The 19,055-nt window shown below is 41.1% G+C and overlaps 2 protein-coding genes across 3 annotated transcripts in view; one reads left to right on the plus strand and one right to left on the minus strand.

Annotated features, from left to right (window-relative positions):
* Positions 1 to 462: 462 nt before the first annotated feature.
* On the plus strand, positions 463 to 10,547 carry DNAJA1 (DnaJ heat shock protein family (Hsp40) member A1). Of its 2 annotated transcripts, none has more exons than XM_034664016.1 (9): positions 463 to 600; positions 1,705 to 1,846; positions 1,985 to 2,162; positions 3,953 to 4,057; positions 4,760 to 4,987; positions 6,723 to 6,837; positions 7,823 to 7,938; positions 8,220 to 8,320; positions 9,321 to 10,547. In XM_034664016.1, the coding sequence occupies exons 2-9, from the start codon at positions 1,715 to 1,717 to the stop codon at positions 9,537 to 9,539; spliced, it is 1,194 nt and encodes a 397-aa protein (XP_034519907.1). In that variant the 5' UTR covers positions 463 to 600; positions 1,705 to 1,714; the 3' UTR covers positions 9,540 to 10,547. The 2 variants fall into 2 exon arrangements, with proteins under 2 accessions (XP_034519907.1, XP_019662414.2); XM_019806855.2 differs by lacking the exon at positions 463 to 600 and adding an exon at positions 773 to 788.
* Positions 10,548 to 16,024: 5,477 nt separating this feature from the next.
* SMU1 (SMU1 DNA replication regulator and spliceosomal factor) overlaps positions 16,025 to 19,055 on the minus strand; it is a 20,287-nt gene continuing 17,256 nt past the window's right edge. The window contains exons 11-12 of the mRNA XM_002926173.4: positions 17,364 to 17,516; positions 16,025 to 16,525 (exon numbers count right to left, since the gene is read on the minus strand). Coding sequence (XP_002926219.1) covers positions 16,427 to 16,525; positions 17,364 to 17,516 — 252 coding nt within the window. The 3' untranslated portion in view covers positions 16,025 to 16,426. The remainder of the gene's footprint in view (positions 16,526 to 17,363; positions 17,517 to 19,055) is intronic.

Below are 19,055 nucleotides of genomic sequence, written 5' to 3' on the forward strand. Positions count from 1 at the left end.
ACTGTCCAGAACAAGGTACTTCTTCCTCGGCGGGTTCCCAGACTCTCGGGGCCGAGGAAATAAGCCAATTACAGATGCCCAAAGCGGCAAAAAGGGAACCGGCAGGGAGGAGGTACGGTAGGGCTTTGTTCTAAGAGGCTCCTGTTCCGAACTCAGCTCCCGCATGGGGCTCGCCGGCCCTGCGGGATCGGGAATCCGGAGTTGGCCGGGTACTGAACCGCTTATTAGCAATCCCCGCTACCGCCCGAGACTTCCGCACTCTCTGGCCCACGGGGTGGAGGAAGGAACTCCAGAAAGTTCCACGAGCTCCAGGAACCCAGGCTTGCGCCCACCCCCACAAGGCCCTTCGGCACAGCTCCTCCCAGCCCGATTGCCCCCGCGCCGTTGCCCAGGTAACCGCGGGGCGGTGGCAGCGGCAAAAGGGGCGGGACTTCCGTCGAGTGACGCGCCCGGACTCGGCTACAAAAGACGACGGCTGCGGCGCACCGGGCGGAACTTTCCAGAACGCTCCGTGAGACGCGGAGCAGCGGCGGTCGCCCGAGCTGCGCCCAGCAACGCGCTCCTTCCCGCTCCCCCACACCGGCCTCGGCCCTCTCACCGGTGAGTTTCAGCCCTCGCGCTTCCCCTCGCCCCATGGCCGGCGCCATTGTTGGCACGGGGAAGCCGGATGGAGCCGCGGTCGGAGGCGGTTGGGTCCGCGTGGGCGGGAGGGTTGTCGGTTCCCGTATCCACGATTCTCATTTTGGGAGGACTGGTGTGGTGCCGCGGCAACGCATCTCAGGCACGCGGTGAGTGGGCCCGAGACGTTTCCTGAAGCAGTCTCCACTCTCTACTTGCCTTGAGGTCCCCATGGACTTGCCGCCTTCGGCTTTCAGCCGCCCCCCCCCGTGCGCGCCCCCGCGTCCCCTCCGCCCCAGCTTGCTGGGGGTGGGCGATCATGCGCGCACGCGCGGGAGGGGCGAGGGGCTGCGGGAGGAACGGGGCGGAGGCTGCGGCCGCTTCTCCGGTCTCCCCTCCTTCTCTTTGTTGAGGACTGGCTGGGGTTCTCCCACCCCTTTGGTCAAGGTGGGAGGAAGAAAACCTTGAAGGTCTGCGCCTAGTGCAGGGGGAAACCTAACGACATATAAACTACGCAGGCTTGTGGGGGCGAGAGGGGTTCGGTGGTCAAAGTGGAGATGCTCTAAGTTCTGTGATTGAGAAACATGCTTAGGAAGGGGGGAGGGGAGCTTGCTTTCTTGTGCTTTTAATCAGTTTCATAAACCACTCCCTTTCCTCCTCCCCCGTGCCCAAATGTTTTTTTATCCAGGGAGTGTATGGCTTATCAGATTTACCAAAGACAGTGATAACGTAATAACCAATAGACTGAATCTGTTGGTGCTCTTTTTGATTACTGCTGTCAGTACTGGAAAGAGAAACAGGAGGAATCCAGATAATAGTAGCGTTACTTCGGAGCTTTCCTGTGGGTGAGGGGGAACCAGCTGCTGTAGAAGGCCTTTGAATTATTGCCTTATAATTATTAGCTAATACTTAGTTCGTTAGAATTTATGGCTGATTTACCAAAGAAATTGTTACCTTCTCCGAAGTTTAGAGAAGGTGGGTATTTTTAATCAGATTGCGGGAAGAACAGATTTTTCTGCCTTAACTCTGATTTTTACTAATTAAAGTTTATGGTTGAAAGTCAGTTAAAACTGCATTTTATTTCAGGCTTTAGAAAATGGTGAAAGAAACCACTTACTATGATGTTTTGGGGGTCAAACCCAATGCCACCCAGGAGGAATTGAAAAAGGCCTACAGGAAACTGGCCTTGAAGTACCACCCTGATAAGAATCCAAATGAAGGAGAGAAGGCAAGTGATGTACTCATACTCTTAAATGTAGCTGTGTGGTTCTTTGCCAGGCGTATAGTACTTATTACATCCAGACAGTATGTGTAATACAGTGACTGCTTTGCAACACTTTAAGTGAAATTTCTTTTTCTTAAATAGTTTAAACAGATTTCTCAAGCTTATGAAGTACTCTCTGATGCAAAGAAAAGGGAATTATATGACAAAGGAGGTGAACAGGCAATTAAAGAAGGCGGAGCTGGTGGTGGTTTTGGCTCCCCCATGGACATCTTTGATATGTTTTTTGGAGGAGGAGGAAGGATGCAGAGAGAGAGGAGAGGTAAGAATCACCTAGTCCAAATGGAGCAAATTAAAGTAGTCCTTGGTGAATGCAAATTCTTGAGAAATTATCTACTTGAAAAGCTTGTTTATGTGTTGGTATAATGTTGCAAACTGACATAAACTGCCACTTTGATTTATGATGTAGTTTTTTAAACAGGGATTGATGTAGCCAAAAATAGCTAGGCCAGTCAAGTTTTAACAAGTAAATGCTTGTAAAGCTCTCTGATACGTATGACCAGGAAGGTTATCAAGCATTAATTAAAGGAATAGAGTATAGGACAAAGCCCTTTTTAGAGATCTTTTTTGATCCCTTCCCCCCCCAGAGTCCAGTTGGAGGTACATGCCCTTGTTCAGTTAAAAGTGAGTTAAAGTTCAGAAATTAAAATTTTTTCAAGGTCAAATATAGCAAGGCATCAGTAGAGTCAGGAATGGAACGCAGGTTTATTACCTTCAAATAGCTTATGGTCTGTTTAATTTTGGTTCAGCTTTCTTATTAAAATATGTGCCCCTAACATTTAACAGAAATGTGGTTACGGAATTTACTTTAGAAGAATTTGCAATCATAGTTAATTGTTCAGGATTTGTACCACAGAAAAACAAGCAGTTTTTATTTAGAAAAAATTTAAGGAATTGACTGGCAAACTTTGACTTAGATTAATGAAAGGTTTTTTTGGTGTGATACTGGAAGCTATGTAACAACACTAAAGGAGTTGGTTGGTTGTTTCCCTTCCCTGTGTTCTCACATCTATAAAGCTAAAGTAAGAGGGGCAGTTTCTGGCATGCCAGAACCAACTGCATGGGACTATATTTGATACAGAACCAAAGGTGGAGCTAAGAACAAAAGGATATAGTTAATGGTTCTTCACACTTATTTGGGAACTAAAAGTATTAAACATGTGCAGATACGAGTGAGGAAGCTTTTTTCACCTAGGCATAAAGGAGTACTGTTTTAATGGTGGGTAAAAGTCACTGGAAGAATCACTAGGAACTTACTAACCATTGCCAGGTGATTTCATTTCTGTAGCCTTCGTGTCCTTATGCAATCTCTCCACCTTCTACTTCACATTTTAAGATGCGCTATGGCACTCCTTTGTAGCCCCTGGCCACATTTAAATTTGGGTTAATTCGAAACAAAAACTCCTTTATCTGTGGTAACCTTACTAAGGTACTAAATGGCCACATGTGATTAGCTGCTACTGTATTAGATATCACGGATGTAAAATATTTGTCACTGCAGGAAGGTGTATTGGACAGCACTATATGAGAAATACAGTTTTTAAGTACTGCTGCCCCAAAAGTAAGTGTGCTTTTATGTCAGAAATAAGTGGAGATAACTGCTTCCCTGGCCAATCTTGCTTAGTTGGAACTTACTGTGTTGAAGAATTTTTGGATGAAATAATTTGGCCATATCATTACCATACTAAGTGAAAGATTCAAAGAATATATTAGGACAGAACTGCAGTTTGGATTAATTGATTGTGAAACCTGCTATTTAATATTGGTTTTCCCAAGTGATTTTGCAGTTGAAGTTTTTGATTGCTGTAGTTTGTTAGATGGCCACAGATGTCCTTAGGCAAATTACTTATTGTCCCTCAATTTTTCTCACCTGAAATTACATCTCAATTTGAGGATCATGGGTGGTAATGTGACCTTCTATGTGTGTAGTTAAGTGTTCAACAGATGTATCTTGTGAGATTCATCTTTCATTATTTTTTATTTCTAAAGCACAATGAACACAAATATAAGAAGTAGCATCTCAGATTTTTAATGAGCAATGTTTTGTTTTAGGTAAAAATGTTGTGCATCAGCTCTCAGTAACCTTAGAAGATTTATATAATGGTGCAACAAGAAAACTAGCTCTGCAGAAGAATGTGATTTGTGATAAATGTGAAGGTATGGTCTTTTAACACCTCTAAGTATAACTGAAAATGAAACTGAAAGTCTCCTGGCTGTATAAAACTGACAGTGCACTACCTAAATCTTGCGGAGTGCAAGTATAAAGAAAACCTAAATCTACCACCTTGAGAAATATTAGCAAAATACCACCTTTTTTTCATGTGTGTTTTAAAATACAGTTGGGATCAATCGAATTTGGTGTCTTTTCCTCAACATTCTTCAGAGGTGAACAGTTCTGTTTTCTCTAAAACTTAAGAATCATTCTGAAGATTTCAGAATCTGTAATATATTTTTAATATTAAGTGTCCTCTTTTTTGGACACTTAGCTGTTTAGGCAAATTCTTTGCTAAGAATCTCTGATCTTCTTTATAAGTTATTTGTTGGAAATGTTCTTTTCTAAAGAGAGTGTACGCTTTAAAATGTCCCCAACTGACAAAGTAGTCCTAAGAATGGTGCTTTGGAAGCACATGTTTAAAACAAAATTCTGAATTGGTACTTTGGGAAGACAGCAGTCAAAACGTTAATAAATAACCGAAGCTGATGGTGGGTATATTTTATCAAATATAAAAAGGCTGAATTGAAGATTTTCAGAGCAGAATTCCGTCAGATCTTGGAAATTAAATGTGTGTAAGGACTCATTTAAAACATTTGTTGTTGTATCTAATACTAACTTCAAGCATTTCTTTTTAAACTATTTAGGCCGAGGTGGTAAGAAAGGAGCAGTTGAATGTTGTCCCAATTGCCGAGGTACTGGAATGCAAATAAGAATTCATCAGATAGGACCTGGAATGGTTCAGCAAATTCAGTCTGTGTGCATGGAGTGCCAGGGCCATGGGGAACGGATCAGTCCTAAAGATAGATGTAAAAGCTGCAATGGAAGGAAGATAGTTCGAGAGAAGAAGATTCTAGAAGTTCATATTGACAAAGGTGAGTTCTGAGTCACTTCTTTGAATTTTTGAGTGCTATGGCACGTCTGTTAATACTATATTTTGTAATTGTTAAAAACTATCCTACCACCCAGGGATAACGCTTAGCTACATAGTAAATGGTTTTTATGGTAAGTTTTTGTATATTTGTAGGGAATACTTTAAGGATCTCCTCTCATTGATATAACATTGATATCAGCAAATGATTGAATAGTGTTCCACACTTAATTCTCTCCTATTACGCCATTAGTTTTTCCACCTTTTTTATTGCAATTAACTTCACACATTGTTAATTTTCTTGGGAACTCTAGATTAAGGGATATTCTACCTTTTTTTTAAGGTTTTATTTTTAAATAATCTCTACACCAAACATTGGGCTTGCAGTTAGGACCCTGACGTGGAGAGTCACATGCTCCGCTGACTGAGCCAGTCAGGCATGCCGGAATATGCTTGCTTTTAAGGATGGAGGCTGGGGTTAGGTGAAGAATTCGGGGGGTCTGATAAAAAGATTTCCTTAATTTTTCTAAACTAATGAGCATGTTTCATTAATTGATGTGTAAGGACTTAGATTATGAATATATGGTAATGTTCTTCAGACTTTACTAATTTAAAATGAAACTAGTATTACACACTGAATATTGGTGGAACTGTTGGTAGTATGAACGTTATATATTATTACATACAGTTACATTAACTTAAGCTCCTGCAATAGTGTTCTTCCATGTGAATCATGGTTCTGAGTATCCCTTCATTTTTTTCCTCATTAATTTGTCCGTGTTTAGTAGGATATTTTTTTTCCCTCTGCCCTGGTAACTCATCCTCTTTTGCTACCAATAGTATGTATTTCAGAAGGCATTAGTGGCAAGTGAAGCCATTTTTGCTGTTATTTACCCACGGTCTTTACAGTAGTGGAACAACCAGCAAAACCTAGTTGTTTGATTGCCTCACCACTGTTACAAGACAGTTACTGGGCTTCGCGAATGACTAAAGACTGTTTGGTTTTGTCAGTGTGTAATACTACTGGTCCCGTGATTTAAGTTCTTAGTTTTTTAGAGGTACATACTGAAGTATTATGTCGGGATTTTGCTTCAGAATATGTGGGGGGGGGCGCTGGGTGGAGGTATATATAATACAGTCATGAGTTGATAGCTGCTGGATCTAGTTGGATGAATATATAGAGATTCATTGTAATATTGGCTACACATGTAAGTTTAATATTTTGCATGATGAGTAAAACAGTTCTTGTGTGGATCACCTCAGTGATCATTCCTTCAGGAGGTAAGGAGGACATAAGTAATGAAATTGAAATAATATTTATGGTTAATAATGTTTGCCAGTCAACTCATTTGATAGCAGCATGGGCCTTTTATTTAATCCTCAAAACAGCCCTGATGAGGTAAGTCTCTGGGAAAGTTGGTATTTATTTTGGAAGGTTATGCAACTTGCTTCCCCACGGTAACCCAGTTAGTAGTAAATAACAGCTCTGAAATTTGGAGCCTCATCTGTTTGCCTCTAGAGTTTGTGTTCTCTGCTATGATAACTTTTTTTTTTTTTTTTTAAAGTAAGAAGTTGGACTGATTTCATCATATGTAGGCATTAGTCATTTCGGTAAACTTAGCATCCACAAAGACATGACTTTTTTTCATAGATACAAACGTGCATCAGTGATTCTTAACAGATTGAGATTCTGGCGTTAGTTGGATGTTAAACAAGAGTATAAAATCTTTTGTTTTTAGGCATGAAAGATGGCCAGAAGATAACATTCCATGGTGAAGGAGACCAAGAACCAGGACTGGAACCAGGAGATATTATCATTGTTTTAGATCAGAAGGACCATGCTGTTTTTACTCGGTAAGAACTTTATGAACTACTCAAACTGACATCTTGCGTATTTTTTTAGGAGCTTTTCATACTTTAAAGACAATTCTTGGAAATACCCTAGAAGAGTGTAGCAGGAGAGTTCGTTATACATGATTTTTCTATAAGGTAAAAACAATCAGATTTTGGGTTTTGTCTAAACTTCGGTAAGTTGTTAACCTGGAATCTGAAGGATATGCTTTTATTACAGGTTTTTTGTATGAATATAAATGGACGGGTTAGGGGACATATCCCTAAACAGTCTTCGTATAGCAGTTAATTTGAAATAACCTAAAACTTTTGCTTCTTTTAGTCCTGAGTTTGTGATATGTTGGGTTGTTTTTAACTGTAAACAAATGTGTAGAGCTCTCTGTTGAAAACTATATATAAATTCATCTGTTGCTGTGAAGTAATACTGTTTGTGATGAACTTAGAGTGAAGCACAAGAATGATCAGCAATGTGTTAAATATCTATGTTGCTAATATAAAGCATTGGATATGAGTAGGGTTCCAATAAATCTGTTGGGAATGACATCTGAAGGGAACTGGTTTTTGAGTTAATGAAAAAAGAACATTCCCACAAATGTCTCAATGGAAAATGCTGTCATATGAGGTGAACCTATAAGAGTTTTTTTGGAGAGTACTCTGGATAAGATATTTTACTAATGTAGATTGGAAAAGAAAGTCTAAGCACAAGGAGGGAGTGAGATGATGAAACAGTTCAGGGATGGTTTAAATAGTAGAGGCTGCCTAGAATGTGTGGAAGGATTCTAAAGTCTTGTCCAGGAAACAGCTGGCAGGGTCCATATATTTGCTGTTTCTAGATCTCCACTGTTCTGAGAATGGGGAAAGAAAGGACATCTTTGTGAAAGATACCCTTATACCCTTGTTCGTAAGAAAACGTAATTACCTGCTATGGTACTTCTAATAATTGATGATTTGAAAGATTTAACTGTATGTCATGTTGACATCGATACAGGCGAGGAGAAGACCTTTTCATGTGTATGGACATACAGCTGGTTGAAGCACTGTGTGGCTTTCAAAAGCCAATATCTACTCTTGACAACCGAACCATCGTCATCACCTCTCATCCAGGTATGATACTTAGATGAACTTGTCTTTCTATTCTAGTATTGTCATTATCTGCCATTAGCTGGTATAGGCACTGAGAAACCTGGTATTTTACTTGGTCAGTTACATCTTCTTGTGAGCTGAGCTGAAATTGTGTAGGGTATTGGGTCTTTTTGAAGCCCCTAAAAAAAGTAATGGGATTGCTTTGCATAAATTTACTCCTGTCAGTGAGCTAGCACCCTTTATTTTCCCCGCCTCATAAAAACGTGACTATTTAAGAAAAAACTTGGCTTCTGTGTCTTTAGGTCAAATTGTCAAGCATGGAGATATCAAGTGTGTGCTAAATGAAGGCATGCCAATTTATCGTAGACCGTATGAGAAGGGTCGTCTAATCATCGAGTTTAAGGTAAGGTATAAAGTACTCTAGGAATACTGGAGAATGATTAGCTTATTTAAAATGATGACAAAATTACATTTCCCAAGGGTAAGGTACATCAAATTGATACACTCTCTTGTCCAGGAAGAAATCAATTAAGCTAATACAAGGCCATAATTGTGATCTTAAAGTTCAGCAGAAGCACTCAAAAAACTACTGTGGCTTTTTGACAAAATACTACAAAGCTTGGTTTGCTAATAGGATGGTTTATAAAGCAACCCTCAGTCATTTTTTTCCAGTCTTAAATTGTCCAGCCCTTGACCCGTAAATCAGCTTTTATTAAAAACGTTTTTGGGACGGACGCCTGACTGGCTGCCTTTGGCATAGGTCATGATCCCAGGGTCCTGGGATCAAGTCCTGCATCAGGCTCCTTGCTATGCGGGGAGCCTGCTTCTCCCTCTGCCTGCTGCTTGCCCTACCTCTGCTTGCTTTCTTGTCTCTTCCTCTCTTTCTCTCTGATGAATGAATAAAATCTTCAAAAAAAAAATTTTTTTTTGGCAGGGGTGGGGGAGATGCCAAGGTAAGTGTGCATTTTTGATAACCGAAATTCTGGTGACCGTATATTTCAAAATAGTATTTGTTTCATAGAAATGGAGAATTTTGTTTTAAACTTTTGGACAAAGAAAGGACTGCCTTTCTGAGGAAAAAGAGCTTTTAAAAAAAATACCTGTGAAAAGTAATTGGTACGTGTTTCGGGATGGGTTCTCATATGTGCTGAATAGAACGGTGATCATCACAGTGCAATTTTACTAGGATAATTTTTTTTTAATACCTTAAATTCTGGTTCAGGTTACTAGCTAGATGTATGCTGTGCCTTTTAGAACATATGTTCTAACTTGGAATTGGCAGATTGATCAAAAGATAATGTCATCACATGTTTTTCTGGGGAGAAAATGGGTCAGTGGTAATACAGCTAAGGAGCTAATGAAGTATATCAAACTGGACTTACAGTAGAGATTTCGTTTTATAGGTAAACTTTCCTGAGAATGGTTTTCTCTCTCCTGATAAACTCTCTTTGCTGGAGAAACTCCTACCTGAGAGGAAGGAAGTAGAAGAGACTGATGAAATGGACCAGGTAGAACTGGTGGACTTTGATCCAAATCAGGAAAGACGGCGCCATTACAATGGGGAAGCCTACGAGGATGATGAACATCATCCCAGGGGTGGGGTTCAGTGTCAGACCTCTTAATGGGGCCAGTGAATAACACTGCTGCCATTTGATATGCGGTAGTGAATGAGTGAAGGACTATAATCATAGCTCACTACTTGCTATTGTTTTTGTTTTAATATTCATCTATAGTAGTGTTTTAAAAGTTAAATGAAGAATAAACTCAAATATAAAAGCTCTGACTTTGCCCTGTATGTATGACGACTTCAGTGTGCAAGATAAATTTAATACTTGTAAAAACTACTCTTAAAAAAATCTCCCCTAGCATTTGTTAGGCCATACCTTGTAATTAATTTCAGCTCTATGTATATGAAACAGCTCAGACTGAAATGCTAGGTGTATGTATTGACTTCAGTGTATGACCCTTGATTGTTAAGCTGTGAAGTTAAAACTTGTATTTAATTGGCAATCAGACAAAGAATTTGTAGAGAAGTGTTGGTCTATAGTTATGTTAAGTGGGATTCATTGTGATGCCTTTGCATTTATTGCCTCAACTGTTACATGAAGATGGCATGCTGTGTAATTTGGTCTGTGGTATCAGTGATAGGGTACCTCTCTGAAGAAGGGGTTTATCATACGCTGCTGCTTGAGGGCTTGCACTTGTAGAATTGCATTCCCTTCTCCTGTGCCATCTTTTTTCCTTTTTTTTTTTTTTTTAAATATATATATATATATATATATATATATCAGTCTTGGTTACACTTTTTTCCCTTCTCTTTGGACCATAATAAGCTTCAGAGTAGTGACTTCGGGAGCAGGGTAACTTGGAGTGAAGAGACACTTACGTGGAGAAGTTAGTTTGCATGTATCTGAGATAGATAGGAAGGTGTTCTTTAGGTATGTTACAGGCTTACTTTAAACCATTTAACTTATGCTCCGAAGTAACTGTAATTTAATGTTGGTAGTATAGCAAATTATGAATAGCTTCAATTGTATGTTTAAAAGTCATGTTCACAAGCTTAAATCTGGGTATCAGAATTAAGCACTTGAAATGTATGAATGTCTCCTTAATATACTGATTACAAAGCATTTCCAATGTGTCACTACAGGCTTTTTTTTCCCCTAGATTAAAAACATTGGCTTTTCACTAAGTAAGACAGGTGATTTCTCATTTAACTAGTTATGGGTAATACAAAATGCTATTTAACTACAGTTAAATGTTAAGAGTGGGGAGTCAATGTGGGTGAGGGGTGAGTAATGAGCCAAAAGGGGTTTTAAAAACTTGGCCAACACTGGAGTGAGAATGTGAGAGGTTTTGCCTGTTTGTTCTGGTTCTGCTGCATCTCCTGTAATCAGGAATCTCAAACATTTCCAACCCAGAAGTGGCCCATGTCAAAAGTTCCCCTCATGGAGCACTCTTCAGTTAAAAAGGAGAAACTAAAACTTTGTAAGAGTACTTCCTACACCTTCAGTGTTTCTTATAGTGATCCCAGTTGACAGCCTTTATTCTTAGATTGTCTTTTTTAGTCTGTACCATACAGCTGCCCTCATGTTCAGATATGATGCCAGGTGCTCAGGAAACCATAATAACAATGTATTCAAAAACAAAACCAAAAAAACACTCAAAATAATGTCTATGACAAATCTTAGCCAAAGGGGGGAACAAGCCAGGTCCAGCGACTGAACAAACCAAATGTGATGGTGCCTGAATAGGTGACAGACACAGAAGGACAAATTTATCGTGTGCATACAAATGTATGTGTACTTAAATTAGGCACATTCATAGAGACCAATTACCAGGGGCCAGGGGGAAGAGGAATGGAGAATTAGGGCTTAATTGTTTGTGGTGATGAGAAAGCTTCAGATATACAGTGATGGTCGCACAAGGTTGTGAATGTTATTTAATGTTACTGGATTATACAGTTAAAAACTGCTAAAAAGTACATTTTATGTTATATAACAATCTGAAAGAGAAATAGAAATCACAAAGGAAATAGTTAATCTGGAGAGGCAGAAACAGTAAGTTTGTAGTCTAAAAACTGCCTCTCAGAACTTTGACCAAGGTCACTTCTTAGAGCTCTGACCAAGTCTGCCCCAGGAACACGTGCATCAACACAACCGTAGTTCCTGGCCCCAGCGGGGATGCTTTCTCTGATGCTTCCCGCATCCATTCATACTTCAAAGGGAACAAGAATGTCCCGTGAGAATGATTTAGAGTTACCTGGGAAGCTTTAAAACCTGAGTCTCCCCACCCCACCCCCAGGGGATTTTGATGTACTGGAGCTGGGTGTAGCTTAAGCATCAGGGTGGTTATGAACAGCCAGGGTTCAACACTGCCAACATAGGGGCATAGTGATGTTAACTACTAGTATAGTAATGGCACTACTAGAATTGCTGGGGAAGGGCAAATAATGGCAGCCCTTGATACTGCTATTAAAAGTTTGAGGCTCAGACCAAGGAACTCCCCAGCTTAGGTGGACACTATCAGCGTTTCTCTCTTTTAAATAATGTGGGGGAATGAGGTGTATAGGATCTAAAAATACAGTGGATGACAGTGCTGGCAAGCTACAGCACTGTGAAGATGTTCTTTAAAGGGTCTCTGAAGTCCTGGACCTTGATCACTTAATAGGGTTAGCACCGCAATCTGTGAGACAGAACAAGACTCGAAACACCTACTTTGTAGGTGGAGAAATGGCCCTCTGGTCTGCTGGTTCTCAAGTTGGAGCCAAGTTGCTGAGCCCCACTGCCACAGTTGCCGATTCCATGTCAGGGACAGAACCTGAGAATGAGTCTTTCGTGGCACTTAGGAACACTGCTCCGGCAAAAGTGAAGCAGCAAAAGCTGGAGTCCCAATTCTTGTAATTCACACGACTTCACTCTTCTCATTGCCTCTGGCCAGTTTAGGTAAGTAAGGTGTAATGAAATGTGGACAAATAATTCAAGCATTCCGTACCCTTTCCCCAACGCGAAGAGAAGCTGATAACAGCTGGATTCAAAGAATAAAGAAATTGAGCTTTGGAGTTACACCTAGTTTTCGGTGTGTACTCCATGAGCAAGGTATGGGAACCTTTGGAAATGTGTTTTGTCATTTTATGGGAACCGTAATGGGCTGTACCTCATAGAGCAGTTCGGAGAATTAAAGGAGGCTGCACAATAAATGCTCTTAGCTCTAGTACTACAAGTTGAAAAATAACTGGTGAAAAAGACACTGAATAGTACCTCAGCTTTAAAAAGAAAAAAGGTTGCCTTGAAATACCCTCAGATCTTCAATGTTTCCAGGCACTAATTTAAGAATTGAATGGGGGATAGGACAAATGTCCTTACCCTTACAGAGTTCTTTACTGCCATGTACTTAAGTTGAAAGTACTGGAGGGAAATAGCAGATCTGTAGGCTGCAGCAGAGTACCTCCCTAGGAACCTGACACAACTTGCTGTTTCAGAAGAGCCCAGTTGTCTGTCTCCCCTCCCGCTATTCACACAGAATACATTCCAAGACCCCCGTTGGATGCCTGAAACCGAGGATAGCCCTGAGCTCTGTATACATTTCTACCTATACATACCTACCTACCTACCTACCTGTGATCACATTTAGTTCATGGAGTTGGCACAGTAAGAGATTAACAGCAATAATATGATTAGAACAATATGCTGTCATGAAAGTTCGGTGAATGTGGTCTCAAAACTATTTTACTGCACTGTACTCACCCTTGTGATGACGTGAGATAAAATGCCGAGGGGAGATGCAGTGAGGTGAATGATGAAAGCATTATGACGCGGTGTTAGGCTATAGTCGACTTTGCGGCTGTGTCAAGAGGAGGCTTCCAGGCCACAGTTGACTACATGTAACAAACCACAGATAAGGAGGGACTACTGTATGCTATTGGTTGTTGGCATCAAGCCCCCGTTTGCTTAACTTCTCCTGCTTATACTGGTTAAGAAGCCACTTCTCTTCATGAAGTGGGAAGCCCAGTTGGTGCCTTCAGAGACCTCCAGCCCCTGACCAGTGGCTCCAGGTGCACAGCACCCACAGCTGGTAAGGGGCTCCCTAGCCCAGGATGCAGGCCAGTTCCAGCGCTGCTCGGCTTCACCCAGACCTGGAACAAGGGCACAGAAACCCCACTGTCTGCCTGGAAGGTCTGAGGCCCTCAAGCAGCTGGACAGTGGTACAGGCTGGTGGAGTCGCGCCTGGGTGGCCCGCCTCCCACCTTGGCCACAGTCCCTGGGGCTCCCTCCCCCATTAAAAAAGTTAGTTAGATGTAGAGTAAATGCACTCACTTTTAAGGTTTGTACAAGAGGAAGTTGGAGACGGGTGCACAACAGTTAACCTGGGAAAGGCAGAAGATTCATTGTTTTCAACTTTTTGTTACACCAGTTCATTATTAAGAAAAAATACCTACTTAAATGGCTCCCACTCCAGGATTCTCTCCAGCTGGTCTCCCAAAATGCTACCATTTGTCCTGCATATGCCTTGGAGCTAGAGCACACTGCCATGCCGAGAGAGGCAGCTAACTTGGACCACCAAACGCCTTTACCCACAGTTCCTGCTGGTCTTTTTATGGTCAGCTCCTCTGGGAAGCCTTTCCTAACTCAGAAGGGCTGAGCAGGTGCCCTTCCTCCCTTATCAAAAAACAACTCCCAAGATTTTCTCATATCCCATTTTAAGAACTCCTTTTAACTTGCATTTCTTCCCTGCTCTATGACAGGAACTGGTCTTAAGCCATCTTCAGTACTAGGTACAGGAACAGATGTTTGATAAAAATTCCTAGAAGGAATAAGTGAACATGTGCTGACTAGATTCTTGTTCCTCATGAGCACAAAGGAAATACTGTTAAAATTCAACTGCAAAACTGACTTTATTCAACAGTTAGTGAATCCAGCAACATCCTCCGAAGAGCTATACAAAACGAAAGGCTTTTATAGACTTGAAGGGGGTGGGAAAAGGAAATCTCCAACAGAGTGGATTGTTTCACACAAAGTCACCTTCCTGTAGAAGGGGCCTATCAGGCAGATTCACCATATAAATGCTGAATCAGGTAATTCCAGATTGGTTAAAAATCACAGTCCTGGGACAGGCTGAAAATGCAATTTGGGTAGGTATTAATTAGGTTCGCTGATGTGGGCCTTAGCACAAGTGACTCCATTTTAGACCTGTTTTATTTAATTGTAAGAGCATGAACGGGGGGGGGGGGGGGGGAGAGGCAAAGGGAGAGGGAGAGGGAGAAGCAGACTCCCCACTAAGCCCTACACAGGAATGGATCTTAGAATGGGATCATGACCTGTGCTGAGGGCAGACACTTAACCAACTAAGCCACCCAGGAGCCCTCGGCCTGCTTTACTTTTAACAGTATTGGCTCAACTGCCTATTCATGAGGGCATGGGCTAAATACAAAATCCCAATTTCTTGAAGACATTTCTGAGGGATTTTAGCGTAAGTTGTTTCTTCTTTCCACCTTAAACTTATGTGAAAACTTATTTTCACTGGGATGGGAGCCCAGAATTCATGTGAATTCATGGATTCGTGGCTATGTTTAACTCAAAATGACAGCAAATGACATTCTGTCAAAAAGCATGTTTAAAGATTTACTTGGGGGTGGGGTACTAGTGTGTACATGAGCAGGGGAAGGGGCAAAGGGAGAGGAAATCTCAAGCAGACCATGTTCCGCACACAGCCGGACGCGGAACTCAAACACACGACCCTTATATTATGATCTGAGCCAAAATCAAGAGATGGACGCTCAACTGACCGAGCCACCCAGGCTCCCCCCAAAAGCTGCAGGTTTAATGGCAAAAGGAAAAAAAAAAAAAGCTTTGGGAATATAACTGAGAAAAAATCATTTAGTGCTGCCAAGGATTAATTCAGCTAATATTGAACATTATTGTGCCAGGCAAAGGATCAGGCTATATTTCAATCGAAGGTAAATTATAACAATTTTTTTTAAAACTTCTTAAAAACTTTCCCCATTAGTTTGTACCTCATAAAGGCTAAAAGTAAAAGGCAAAAGAGGCCTGCACAAACAAGGTCTCAATTTCTTTAAATCCCGGCACAGCACCTTCGACATCAACATCAGTGCACAGAATACATCTTTGGTTGAAACATAAAAGACACCCATGTTGACAAGTATTTTCAAGAATTTTGTTGGCTTTTTTTTCTTTAACTGGTAAGGACGCACATAGAAAAAAAAAAAAAAAGACTTCCCTAAATCTCAGGTCCTTTTCTAATTTCCTTCAGAACAATAGCAGTTTTCAATGCCAAAATTTCGGATGCCAAAACTGAATTCTCATAATGGATCCTGCAACTAGTTCTACCAGAAGATGGAGATGATAGTCTCTGGAGCTGGCCAGAACACATGAGAAGGCACAGCTAAGAAGAGTGAGTGGGCCGTGAGGGCAGTGAAATGAGATAATCTATGAAACATCCGACCTTTTTACATTCAATATATCTTCCTAAATAGGAATGGACTTCCTGCTGTACTGGGATTAATAATGTTATGTCCCACCCTCCTCACTTGATTCTAAGTAACTATGTTAACTAGATGAGCACTTATATACATTTAAAAACAAAGCCTCCAAAAGGGTAAAGTTTATTAACATCTAAAAAAAAAAATGGAACAGCAAAGAGCGACTGAATATGGGAGAGTTACTTATTTACCGCAGGAGGTACGTTTTAATCATTTCAAATCAAAGTACAGTTTTCTTCTAGAAACAGCAGTTACTTCACTCTTCAGGTAGAAGACTATTGAAAACATAAAGTCACTGCCCCAATTAGAAACAGATAAATGAATACCTTAAAAATATATATATAAAAGGGTAACTGCTACTTGAACATGAATTTTCACAAAATTATTCTTGTTCCTAATTCAGACAATTGCTTAGAAAAGGTAGCCTTAAAAAAAAAAAAAAAAGCAATACATGAATATGTCTTCACTTAAGTACATGCTCTCAACCAGGTTTTAAAAGAAAAGTGAAAATTAGGGTTTCCAGAGCTTTAGGAGTCCATCCTCACTGTAGGTAGCAATCAGGTTCTGATGAGGGTGATGTGCAATACCAATCACGTCCTTCTCGTGAACCTGGGAAAAGTAAAGCACTGGGTTAAAGGATGTAGGTAACAAGTTCTAGGCCAAGACAGTGGCTAAGACCAAATGGAATCATCAACTCAGTGAACTTGTTTTTTCCAGACCCCTCAGCTAGGCACTCCTGAGATCTGTACGGGGGCCTGACAGGGTCAGTGCATCAAAAGCTCACTCAAGAATCATGTGAGACCAAGGGATGATTTTCTAACATGGGTATGTATATAATTTTTTTTATATATTTTCACCATACCGCTTCTTCCTGGACCACAGAAAACTACATTTTCCCTGTCCCCCTTACGTTTTAGTCAGCCATGTGAATGAATGCTAACCAAAAAAACAATGAGGAACAAAGTAACATAAGCCACTTCCAGATGTCTTCAAAACATCCAGTATAGCCCTCAGCTAGTTTTTCTCCTCCTGAGATCTTGGAAGCCACATATTCCAAATGACACAATTAAAAGATGAAGGAAGACTAAGTCCTATCGCATTGTGACATAACAAGAAATAAGCTATGTCTGTCACTCTCTGATCCCACCAGGGAGGGTATGGCTAACCGAGCTAGCTAGATAGGCATCTTACCTTTCTTATTCCCTGCTTTATGTACACCCATCCTATTTACTTGAAGCTGAGCGCTCACTGAAGGATGACCTTCCCTGAGAGAGGAGGTTAATTCCATACCATTACTTATGGGCCCTTTATTTTATTTAGTGATAAAATTTTTACATTTTTTATACCAAGGTTCACACAGCAGTCTGGAGGTGGTTTACTTCAGAGTTCAGAAAAACACAATTATTAATGAAATTTCTTGAGATGGCCTTAAGTCAGTAATACTCACTGTCAAAGTTCTCTCCAGTTTGCCAGTGACTGTGCTAAAACAGTAGAGCACAAAGTCCTCCCCGACACAGTAGATCCATTCACCGCGGGGAGACAGGGCACAGCAAACAAAATCCCCACCTTCTCTCTTACCAGAGCTGAAGCTCCTGACAATCTACATCATACCAGACCCCGAGGCAAAAACAAAACATCGGGTTAGCAGCAGTTCTAAAGCAGCAGTTTTAACTAACATCTTTGCATTATTAATTTTACATTTTGATTTACTGACATTTACAATTAGATCACCAATTATACTCATCGTGCACTAAATCCTCCTGCCTGGAAAATATTCCACGGATAAGTTATCTAAACTTAATCATATATCCCAAGTTACCAGCCCTGCGCCTTAGTCTACTGAGTGATTTTACCCTGAAGCAAATTCATTATCACCCAAACAATTTCTAAATCAATATACTACCAGTTCTCAATGCTCTGTGGACTTACACTCCACTGTTTCCTCTTTCTAACAGAACGGGATGCTTTCCTCATGCAAGATGGAACTCTGTCTCCAAGACCTTGCTTGATCTATTTTACACACATCATCATAAATCAAGCTGAGTGAAACCAGTCTCAAGAGGTTAAAAGGTTACATACCATATGATTCCATTTTTACACCATTCTCAAAATGACAAAATAATGGAAAGCAGATCAGTGGTTGCCAGGGGCTAGCGATGGGGGGAAGGTTTGACTATACAGGTGTAGCATGAGCGAGTTCCTCTGGGGATGATGACACAGTTCTGTATCCTGATTGTGGTGGTAGTTACGAAAATATATGCAATCCAAATAAGGTTTGTATTTGAGTTAACAGTATTGTATCAATGTCGATTTCCTGATTTCGATCATTGTACTACGGCTACATATGATGCTATCATCAGGGAAAGGGTGCGTACCCAGGCACTCTTCATCCTGAACCAGCGGAAAACTAGGAAGTGGGCAACTGCAGCTGTTATGCAGGGGCCCAGGAGATAGTGCAGACCAGCCATCTCAACCATGGGCTCTTTTTCTGTAAGCTAGTTTAGTTAGTTCAGTCAGTCAGTCAGTCAGTCAATTTATTTAATCTCTATACCCAACGTGGAGCTTGAACTCACAGCGCCAAGATCAAGAGTTGTAAGCTCTTCCAGCTGAGCCAGCCAGGTGCCCCTCAACCATGGGTTCTAAACTACAAATTTATCAGTTGTAAGGACTAATGGAATGGAGAGACGGTTCCAAACACCAGCCCCTGGCTCTTCTCCATGCTCAGCAGGATCCCCAAGGGCCCAAGCCAACATTTCAGTAGCACCACAACATATTTCCAGGGCTTGAGACCTTAATCTTGACACTCCTAATGTCCCTGGTGCTACAAAAGTGAGGTTCCTTGGGAACACGCAAGTGCCCCAATTACAAATACAGATCCTGAAGACACTTTTGCCCTTCTATGAGAGTTCTACCTTAGATCGTGTGGTAACCAGAAGATGTACTTGGGGCGCCTGGGTGGCACAGCAGTTAAGCGTCTGCCTCTGCTCAGGGCGTGATCACGGCGTTATGGGATCGAGCCCCACGTCAGGCTCCTCTGCTATGAGCCTGCTTCTTCCTCTCCCTCTACCCCTGCTTGTGTTCCCTCTCTAGCTGGCTGTCTCTGTCTCTGTCGAATAAATAAATAAAAATCTTTAAAAAA

Source organism: Ailuropoda melanoleuca, chromosome 7 (genome assembly GCF_002007445.2).
Source record: "Ailuropoda melanoleuca isolate Jingjing chromosome 7, ASM200744v2, whole genome shotgun sequence".
In the NCBI taxonomy this organism is placed as follows: domain Eukaryota; kingdom Metazoa; phylum Chordata; class Mammalia; order Carnivora; family Ursidae; genus Ailuropoda; species Ailuropoda melanoleuca.

Excerpts from the sequence above, each read along its gene's own strand:
- DNAJA1 (XM_034664016.1), top strand. The coding sequence starts at position 1,715 with ATGGTGAAAGAAACCACTTACTATGATGTTTTGGGGGTCAAACCCAAT. Across the intron at positions 4,058-4,759 it reads GATTTGTGATAAATGTGAAG|GCCGAGGTGGTAAGAAAGGA; the intron begins GTATGGTCTTTT and ends TAAACTATTTAG. Across the intron at positions 7,939-8,219 it reads CGTCATCACCTCTCATCCAG|GTCAAATTGTCAAGCATGGA; the intron begins GTATGATACTTA and ends CTGTGTCTTTAG.